Here is a 10,865-nt window from a genome sequence, read left to right as displayed (position 1 = left end):
ATTAATTCAGCTGATGTAGACAGCAGTAAGTTCTTCCTGAAGTTTTCTCTTCTCATGGCTGAACAAACCCTTTTCTTTCCTCTCCTGATAAGTCATGTGCTCCGGCCCTCTTAAGTGTCTTGGTAGCACTCTCCTGGGCTCACTTTGGTATGCTAATGTTTTTCTTTTCCTGGGGTACCCCAAATTAGAGATAACTTTGACTTTATTGAACTTCCTGAGGTTCCTGACAGCCCATTTTTACAGTCCGTCAAGGTCTGAGCAGCCGTTGTGCTCTCCCCAGTTGGTACCCTCTGCAAACCTGCTGAGAGTGCACTCTTATCACATCATTCAATAATCAAGAAATTAAACAGAGTTGGTCCCAGCATCAGTCCCTAGGGGATGCCAGTAGTCACCGGCTGCCAGTTGGACTTTTTTATGGCTCACACTTGCATATGCACAAAAGAGTTAAGAATAAAGAGTCATCTTAGGATGCGAAGTCAAAAAGCAGATGTGAAAAACAGGGGCCTCTGAAACAGCTTTCCTCAATCAGTCTTTGCTCTGAAGGTATCTAACACCAGTTATTATTTTAAGGAATGTATCAAGCTAAAGATAAGTGTCTGCCCCACTACACTTACAAATTAAACATTTCTTGTTGTAATTGTTTCAGACTGATGTAATGCACCAAAACATATATGATTACATTCACGTGGATGATCGCCAAGATTTCTGTAGACAACTGCACTGGGCCATGAATCCTCCCCAGATGTTGTCTGGACAGCAACTACCGACAGAAACAGGTGGGATTGTACATGTTCATTTGAAACATAGGCACCACTGTATAGAGGTAGAATTACACTCCACCTACACTCGTGTCTGTTCCACGTCAAGTCAGATTCTTCACTGGAAAGCTGCATGCTGGTTCATTTGTAATATTATTGTCCCATAGATTATATTTCTTCCAGATCTTTGACATTTATAAGGTAGTGTGTGCTGTTGAGGCTAAAAAGTTGATGTTTCCTTATTTTTTTCTGACTAATGTACCTACAGATATTCTTATCCATGCAGAATGAACAGCATCAGTGTTCATCCTGCCAGCCTATTCACGCTGATCAGGACATTAGTATTTCTCTCAAAAAAATCCCCTGCAAAACGTTTCTGTATAGTACCACATTGGCAACCTCACTTTCTGACATTTGTTTTCCCATGCAAAATCATGCAGACAGGAGTCTTCGTAAGAATAAGTGGGTTTAGCAATGCACTTTCTCCTCTGAGGCTATATTTCCCTAGGATAGCAGGTGGATATGTGGGCTAAAAGTTCCTCCTACATGAGCCGTTAGGCTGAAATCACAACTACAGAAAATAAAATGGGGTTGAAATTGTTAACTTTATAAAGAATTATTGATTCCAGCAAAACGTATGTATTTCACCAGAAGGTGAGGAAGTAACTGAGGAAAGAAATTGAGGAAGAGCAGCCTGCAGATGGGTGGGGAGAAACTTGCAAGAAATCCTTCGGCAGCCTTTATTCTTCAGGAACACAGTCAGGAAACTTTGGTAGAATTTCTTGCAGTTTCTGTGTTTTGCAAGAGTTTTACAGAGATCTGAGGGGATCTGAGGAACTTTGCAAGATTTCATAGGAAGTACACAGAAAACAAACTGAACAATGTGCATTAATATTTAGAACTCTAAAAGTTACAAATATTTTGAATTTTTTTCCTAATATATGTAGTGGAGAATTTCAGTTCCTGAGTTCATACTTCTCTAACAATACTTGTGTCTCTTGGGAATTCAGTATTTCAAAAGCTATGCACTCGTGGTCCAAAACTGGAAAATGCTTCATTAAAAATCAAGGAGGCAACAGTTGAACACTAGCTAATCAGCCACTGTTAATTTGTTTTTTTCTTGCATAAGCATTTTTCCTTATTTTGTTCCTTTCTCTAATGCATTTTCTGTGATCTCTAATCTCAAAACCAGCAACATCTGCTACGCTGCTTTGCATCATTAAAAATCACAAAACCTCAGGAAATAAAATAGTCAACGTTTCTGAAGAAACTCACCTGAATCCCATTTTAGAGCTTTTCTTTTTTCTTTCGGTAGAGCATGTGCAGATGTATCTATACATGATACAATTTAATATTTGCTCTTCCATGAAGTAATTTTAGCAATTTCCATAACAGCTTCTTCAATTGGCTACAGACATCTGAATTCTTTGTGTGATCTGATATATATTGCTTTCACTGTTGCTCCTAGGAGAAGAATATATTCTCAGTAAATTGTTTAAAGCACAAGAGAATGACAGCACGACAGCAGATTACTCTTCCTTCTTAACTCGTTGTTTCATCTGTCGAGTTCGCTGCTTGTTGGACAGTACTTCTGGCTTCCTTGTAAGTATAATTTCACTTAGAGAACTGTAGTCATGATATACTAGATTTTAATTACTTCATATGAAAAATATTTGAACATAAATATTGTGGAGAGTCCTAGACAGGATACACTTTTCATTTGCTGTGCACTAACAAAAAACATCTAAATACATTTATTAACATGTATAAAGAGTGAGAAAAGAAGTTAATAATATTTAAAATTGAAAGAATCTATAAACTTCTGTGTTCTAAGCTCTTTTGCGTAGTACCTGTTGTCGGTTTGTACAGGGCTTAGCACAAGCGCAGCAAGCCTGAGTTTCAACCATTAATACTTAAGCACAAAGTAGTTTCTTTAAGGAACAGGAATAATAATGATCCATTTTCCCCTTTTGTAAAGAATCCTTTAATAACAAAAAACAGAATTAGGGAATCTCTCACGTGCTTCTCAAATATCCTTTACCAGGAGCGGCTCATTTCTAGAAATCACTTCCCAGTTTGCTTAGTAAAAACCAGTGCTGTTTCTTCTTAAGGCAAAGTACAGCACATGCAAAGAAAATGAGAGGATCAGCACGAGGCAGGGAAATGCAACCTCTGTCTCAGATGCTCACTTGCTGGAAGACTATGAACAGATATACCATTTAGTCATTTCTCTATCCCTGTTTTAATATTGTAGCTCAATGGAAAATGCCCATCTCAAGTGGACTGATTTTGTGGTAGGTAATTTTTTCACCGAGAGGCAGCAGCTTGCTATTTCAATTTGATCTCTGCCTTCTGATTAGATGGAGATTTGATGTGGGGATAGATGGTTCCTTCCTTTGTATCTGACTATCTTGGGCATATCTTTTCCCTTGGTATCTGCCTGCATAGCCCTTTGGTTACGCCAGTCCATATATTTCCCAGAGAAAGTGCAGGGCAAGAGGAAAGAAATTTAGGAACCATCTCACTGGAGAGAACAGAGCATGGAAAAATTATAGTGCCAGCTTCAGAGTAAGGCACAGAGGAAATAGCTGTTTGCACCACCATACACTGCCCGTCTCGGCAAACAGAACATAACGCAGAACTTCTACTTTAAGTACACCGGAGAGAAAAAAACAAAAACCAGCCTCAAATGTCTCATTTTACTGTTGATAGTAATTGACTGATGCCTCTGAAATGGCATGGTTTAAACTGTATGAAGATAATGAAATTCCTAGCTTTTCTCCCTGTTTCAAAATGGGTTTTGGTGTTAAATGAGATGGCACTAGGTTGTATTTGCATTTCGAATGTTTATACGCTAAATGGTTAAGGTAATTCTGTTGTTTTTTTGTATAACAGACAATGCAGTTCCAAGGCAAACTAAAGTTTCTTTTTGGACAAAGGAAGAAGTCCTCATCAGGAATTGTATTGCCACCTCAGCTGTCCTTATTCTGCATAGTGGTACCACTTCTGCTCCCTTCCATGACAGAAATGAAGATGAAAAGCCTGCTTGTGAAAGCAAAACACAAAGCTGATGATGCAGCAGCAGTGAATGCAAAGTATTTACAAATTAATCTTTTAGCAGTTAGCAAAGTATACTTTGGGCTTTATGTTTATTATGCATGTAAAAAGCACAAATTAGGCTAAAGAACTCTCCATTTTAAAACTGTTTTTTAGAAAAGTGAATAATTTGTCTGGATTTAGTTATCTAGTACATAGTAACTACAATATAACATAACATAACAAGATAACATGCTGTACTTTATATGTAATACATATTATATTAGCATATATATAATTTTATCTAAAAACAGGAAAGTTGGGATATCTGCCTACCCTTCAGAAGTTACCATCACAGTAAGTCATTCTATGAGTTGTAAAAGTGGAAAAGAAAAAGTATTTTTTATAAGGAGTTCTCAAATTTCAGTATCTTCTGGTAGCACAATTGTTTGGACTTGGGCATTTTGGTAGCAAAAAAAGAAAAAGCAAAACTTTAGAAAGCTTCATGTTTATGTGGGGGGTGGGTGTTCATATAGAGTCAAATGAGATATATTTGGTGTATGTATTTATCTTACAACAGAAGGCATATGAAGACATAAGTCTACAATTGCACTAAATGGCCTGGGGCTGATCACTTGGTAGCAATCACAGAAGATTAGAAGGACAGATTGTGTTCAGACTCATTTCCTTCCCAACACTTATTTTTGTTACCCTACTATGATTGAATTTTAGTTGATGTTTGGGGCTAGGATTATGTTTTCTCTTATTTGGTTAAATATTACCTTACAGCAATGAGGTCCATTACTGTGAAGTAAAATGCTCACCAGTGTGACTGACAGCATCATAATTTGGCTTTTAATTAGAATATGCTTGTGTATGTGTGGATTTACTATCCAGACAGGTAATGTGGTTCTAGCACATTCATCCTCTTGACAAGAATTAAATTACTGGAAGGCTGATATAATGGACTATGCAGGCTTCTGGAACAGGGTTGGAAAGTAATTTCCACTTGCTAGTTTTTCAGTGGCCCATGTGAAATTAATTGATGATCAGAATTCATCTGCTAGAAGAGAGGTGCTTTACTTAAATTTTACAAACTGACTGGACAGTGGCCAGATTTGACAAGAATGAAGTGGACATTTACCTTCAATGTTTCCTTTGTTCAGGCCTGAAGCATGCTGGCCAGGGATGGTGGGCAAATTTATATTTTCTGATGGTCTTAATAAAGGGAAAATTTTGTAAAGAAGTGTTATGGACTTTGCACCCTTTACAAGGCCTAATATGCTTTTGGAACTAAAGACGGGAAGAACTCAATTCCAATCATCTGATTATTGCAAATTGAAGTCATGCTGACTCTTAGGTGCACTGCTGGTGAGTGTGATGTACTTACCTTGAACGTACCTTGAGTAGGCAGAGCAGAATATACACAGCATTTGTCTCAGTTCAAACTGAGACTTATTCCAGTTATAGTAAGTCATGAGCAGAATATTCCTAAACATAACTATTCCTCACAATTGAATGCAGAATTCCAGTCATACACTAGTCTGAACAACAAAATGATCCAGGAAACATAATTATTTATTGTTGGTTACTATATATTGAAACCATAAGTCTTTGCTAATGGTCAACAGCTTGAAGATCACACCTTTCAGAGTTTGTGATTTTACTGTCATTCACTGATAAGGCTTTTTCCACATGTTCTGTCCTCTGCAGCTCCAATTCCAAAGGTAATTCTGGTATCTGTGAAGCAGCAGAATTATATGGAAGAAACAGTCACCATGAAGGTGCAGCTTTCACCAATGTGTTGCAGATCACTGAAAACCAAATCAAAGGTGTGTTTGCTAAGCACTTCTGGACTATACATATATATATATATCTCCTTCATGGAGAGGGAACCTTGCTGTTTCTTTTCCCTGGTTAGGTTTTCCAGATTTTGGTCCCAATGCTCTCTTTTTCTTCTCTCTAAAACTGCTTCTGTAAAAAAAATGTAAAAAAAAAAATTGTCTGCCTCAAAAGATAGTGCTGAATCATTCTAGTGTTTCAGAGTGGGCAGAAATGCTATGATGCCACATCCACAAATATGTGAACAATCATAGTAAATAGGAATACTCAACGTATGCTTTCCTAAAAATAGGAGCACTGAACTTAAGAAGATTGTGTTAAAATCTTAATAAAAAATTACCATATCTATCCCACTTTGAGGAGAAATGGATAATATGTTACAAATGCTAGTTTTCCACAAAGATCAGAAAACAGAGGAAAATTAGCATGTATTGTCTTTAAAACTCACGATTTGCTTGCAGCTTTGACTCATGCTTTTCCAGTGTCTGGCTGTGGCAATATTATGAGAGTCTATGCTGTATTTCAGATTTTACAATGGATAAACTTTTGATGGTGAGTCTTCCCCAATGGGCAACTTATTCTTGAGTAGACTTGTACTCAGGCTTCTGTCATACCTGCTGGAAACCTTTAACTTTTTAAAAACCACCCCTCTGTCATACCCTCATTTTCCACAAACATTTTCTTGTTGGTGTAGTACTATTACTGAGAGGGAAAAATGATAGTGGACTAATAATACTGAAAACTCCTTGGTTACAGTTTAAGTGTTTCTAACTGTTTCATTAGGTTTTTCATATTTTATTGTTTTAATGTAATTTGCATAGTTCTGTGACATATTTTAGCTTGTACTTTCCTGTCCTGATGATTCCAGCAAACAAACCTGTGAACGTTCATCTGTAGGTTAGGTAAGAAAAATATTAAATACTGCTTGTATTAAAATAGATTTTCTTTTAAATTGTATAGCAAAGAATAATGGAGAAAATGGCATTTCTCTAGTCAAAGTACAAACAAATGAAGATCACTGGGTCTGGGTTCAAGCTAACACGCAACTTCTGTATCGAAGTGGTTGTTCAGAATATGTCCTTACCCAACAGCAAATGTTGAAGTAAGTATATTTTCCAATACTGAAAAAAAAAAATCTGTATTTCAGAAAACTAAATGTATTTTATGTATGAGATCTGTAGTGATCTAAGAGAAGAGCTGTATGAGAAGGGTTTAGTTTACTTACCAAATGGAAATCCATTTTTATTGTGGATCATATGAAATGGCTGTTATAATCCTAAGCAATATTTATTTTCTTCAGTCTTTTTTCTTCTGAACTTGAGTGTACACATATATTAAACCAGGATGCTTCAAAACTAAAATGCTTTATTATTAATCAGTTCTAACTTTCTTGCACAAAAAAAAAAATTTTATGGGTTTTGTTTTACTTTGCAGCTGAAAATCTTTGATGATTTAGTGTCCTTGTTTTGCTACTTTTTAACATCTGATTATGCTAAGCTCTTTTTGCTTCCTTTATGGATGGCAGCTGAGCTCATGTTTTTAGTTGTGGATGCTCAATATAATCTTAACAGGGATGCTCATCTAGTTGGCTGTAGACTCAGCCCTGGAGTGGAAGCTCCTCTCACATATTTGCATTCAAAGAGGACCTCTCCACCAGGTTTTACCCTTTCCTTCCAAATAGGCTTTACTTCCTTCCTGTGGGCCTTGTTGAGGTATCTCTTCAAGCTGGTCTGAGGGAAGAGATAAGAGGGTGGACTGAATGAGCAGGGGCCAGGAGGTGTACACAGCCACTATCTGGCCCAGTGGAAAAAATGTGGCTGTTATCTTTGTTCTTTTCCTTTTTGATGCCTCGCAGGTGAAAGAAATAAATGAAAAAGTCTTTGAACTTCTAGAGCAGATCTCTCTTGCAGGCAGCATATCTCCCAGGATCCATGTGAATAGCAGAGGAGCTCCCACCTGAGGGTGGTGGAACTCTTCACCTTTACTGGGACTGCGCAAACATCGTCTTGCTGTGTGAGGGAATGAACTTCCATTAAGAGGCAGATTCTTTTAATCCATTTCTTATATTCTAGTCTCTAATTCTAAATTGTTTTTTTGCATAATTAAGGATGCTCTTTGATGTTTATTTAGTTACATTTTTACTCTCTTAGTGGTTAAAAGCCTTTCTTTGTGCATGATAGTTCCTGCAGACTTAAGTGTTACACGAGTTGGCCTTGGAGATTATTTTCAGTTCTGTCCTCCTGATAGTCTGCGACAGACTTCATCCTTACTGCTACTTTTTTTTTGGTAAAATGTATGCTATCTTCCTGGAAACATGCATTCCTTTTGAGAGTTTTCACTATGTAATATTTCACTGTAAAATTCTTCATTTGGGGCTCAAAGCTTTTGAGACTATTGCATTTTGTTCAGTTCATTGCTTCCCAATTAGACCATTTCCTAAGAAGATAGTCCTGCAGCAAACTTGTATCGTACCACTTGCATCTTGAGACAGTATTTAGCAGAGGACTGAAAATATTTAATACCTCATGGAAAAAAAGAGAAAATATTTTCCTTTCTTGATGTACATTTATTACAGTGGGACATTCTCTTTTTCTAACAACATGGACTCCCTCTACTGGAAAATCCTATCCTTGCACATGGAGTCCATACCCAAGGAAAAAGTTCTTAATAATGAGCTAAGAAAAAGCCTTTTAAAACCTTTACTAGGTCTCCAGGTTTTCATGCTAGTTTTCTTATTGAGATGTCCACTTCTTGTTTGAAGAGGGGGAGGATGGTTTCATAGCACTGATCCTGCCTGGTTGGGAATCAGCACGTTAGTGAATTCCAGACAAATCCTGAACCGGATGATTTGGACCCCAAGTTCTGAAAACTGCTGCATTGGGCATGGAAATGCTCAGGCAACTTTCTCTGCCAGAGCTCTTCACTAATGTTGAGTACTTCAGCTGGAGGTCATGGAAAATGAATTCACTGGCCATCTTAGAAAATGAAAGACAACATGAATTAAGTTAGACATGTAAAACAAACCTGCACCCAATATGAACACCTGCGACTATTCTGGACACTTAATTCAGGCATTTTATTTCCTCTCAGATAACTCTGCATTCTCAAAATATAAGACCTCTATGGTTCTCCCTCAAATCACTTTGACCAGAAAGTTCTTCTGTGTCCAAATAATTCATTATTACCAAAATACATCTCATTTAAGATACTCTTTGTATTTTATCTCTAGATTTTTCTGCACACAAATACTGTTGAGATATATTTTAATGGAAGAACAAAAGTGTAACATAGTTACTATACTGTACTGCAATATTTAAAGTCTTTGTGAAGTGTGTGCCTGAAATGGAACAACAAATTCATGTCAGAATTTAAATAAAGCAGTGCCACAGAAAGGTAACTGTGCACACACATTGATGCCCAGATGCATGCACACCCTATTTTACTCTCAAACAAATGCAAAGGTTATATGGACACAAGAGTGTGGGAGTCCCATATTAAGTTTAGGACAAAGTATTGCTTGTAATAAATGTTGAGTGACTCCATTTGTATCCCAGAAAACATCCATTTAGAAAACTCTGACTGACTGATTTTTTTCTACTGTTATTGAAAGGGAAGAAGATGAACAACTGAAGATACCAAGTGGTTTTGCCAGTTTGAAAGGAAACCTGGAGGGACTTTCCTATAACAGTGCCACTGAAACTCGGGGCCAGTGGAAGCATCTTAACTGGACAGCAGTAAAAAATGAACAAGATAATGTAAAAGTGAAGTTTGAGCCTCATACAAATGGTGAGTGTTTTATGCAGGAGGAACCTCTCAGTTCTAACACATCAGTTTTAGGCATTCAAAACACCGGCACCACAAACAGTAGCTGGACTTTAAGAAACTCAAGCTCTTGTCCTATGAGCCAGCGAATGAACACATGTTCAAACAGGAGAGCTGGATCATTCTACAACAGAGATCAAAGTTTCTTAAATATAGCATCAACTTGCCCTTCCCACTGGGGGAGCACAGAAAGCTGCCAGTCTTACGCAGGTGTACAACAGCGTTCTGTGGAGAACTATGTGACAGACCATCTGAAACTGCAGAGACCATCAATATCCTCAGAGTCTCTCTATGACGCAGCCTTTCCCTTGGAGATGCCTATCAAAACGGAATACGATTCCGATTCCGAAAACATTGCCGATAACTACCTGATGTCACAAAACCGAGCCTGGATGGATGAGAACAGCTCGGTGAGAAAGCAGGTGTTTAGCTACCCCAATAGAGTGCACCTCAAAACAGAACCGGACCTCTGTGAGCCAGCCTCACCTTGTCAGAAGCTCAGGCAATGCCTTTACATGCCACATAACTGGCAATGCATCGTAGCAAATCATGCCAACAACCTAAACCTGAACAGATCTTGCAAGGGTTCACGTAGCAAGGAGGGGGCCCCATTTTGCCCTCAGAACTCCTCTGGGTGTTTGGAAAGCATGTCTGACCTGCCGCCCATGGCGTGTTATGGCCACTTCTACAGCCCCAGCCCAGGGGAAGAGAAAGAGCAGAATAATGAAATTTTTAAAATGCCATGTGAATTTAAAAACCCCTGCTTGGTTCAAGCAATCAAGCGTGAGCCCCTGGATTCTCCACCATTGTCCAACAGTGGACAGAACAGCATACATGCAAGCTTCCCTGAAAATACATTAGCAGGTCCTGTGCCTCATAAAACCACTGAAAGTACATTTTTACAATAGATTTTCCAACATTTGGAATATTTATAATGTTAAAAGCAAGAAGTTGTAGATTCTCTTCCAGTTGGGTTAAATGAGTTACTAAAATTAAAAGCCAGTAGAAAGTGTGTGCATCTGTGTGTGAGAAAAACCCGACACAGACACATACATCCTTCACCCTCCACCTCCCCACTGCCCTTCTCTTAGCCATCTTTGGAAAGAAAGAAAGGTAAAACCTCAGGCACAGAAAAATAATAATTACTCACTGCACAGGTATACTTGCTAATTTGCCTTTATAGTCTTTCCTCTCTTGTCTACAGTTCATTACCAAGGTCTAGCTATTTCTCTTTCCTGCCTTTGTTGTGTTTGTTTTTCTCAAGCTGATGTGATGCCTCTGCGCAAAGGGAAAATGTTTATGGTCTTCATTGTGGGCAGTTTACCTTAGGAATTTTTACTTTTTTTTTTTTTTTTGATACTCTAATAAGAAGCATCAGCTATTCTTTTATCTCAGCATTAAATTGAT

The 10,865-nt window shown here is 37.9% G+C and overlaps 1 protein-coding gene across 1 annotated transcript in view; it reads left to right on the top strand.

The window, feature by feature from the left end:
- AHRR (aryl-hydrocarbon receptor repressor) overlaps nucleotides 1–10,366 on the top strand; it is a 29,213-nt gene extending 18,847 nt beyond the window's left edge. The window contains exons 4-9 of the mRNA XM_010083604.1: nucleotides 647–776; nucleotides 2,227–2,360; nucleotides 3,654–3,853; nucleotides 5,508–5,626; nucleotides 6,597–6,738; nucleotides 9,247–10,366. Coding sequence (XP_010081906.1) covers nucleotides 647–776; nucleotides 2,227–2,360; nucleotides 3,654–3,853; nucleotides 5,508–5,626; nucleotides 6,597–6,738; nucleotides 9,247–10,366 — 1,845 coding nt within the window. The remainder of the gene's footprint in view (nucleotides 1–646; nucleotides 777–2,226; nucleotides 2,361–3,653; nucleotides 3,854–5,507; nucleotides 5,627–6,596; nucleotides 6,739–9,246) is intronic.
- The last annotated feature ends 499 nt before the right edge of the window (nucleotides 10,367–10,865 follow it).

This window comes from Pterocles gutturalis, unplaced genomic scaffold, assembly GCF_000699245.1.
Source record: "Pterocles gutturalis isolate BGI_N339 unplaced genomic scaffold, ASM69924v1 scaffold770, whole genome shotgun sequence".
Lineage (NCBI taxonomy): Eukaryota > Metazoa > Chordata > Aves > Pterocliformes > Pteroclidae > Pterocles > Pterocles gutturalis.
Note: the sequence above shows the minus strand (reverse complement) of the source record. Positions and strands in the feature narration are given on the sequence as shown.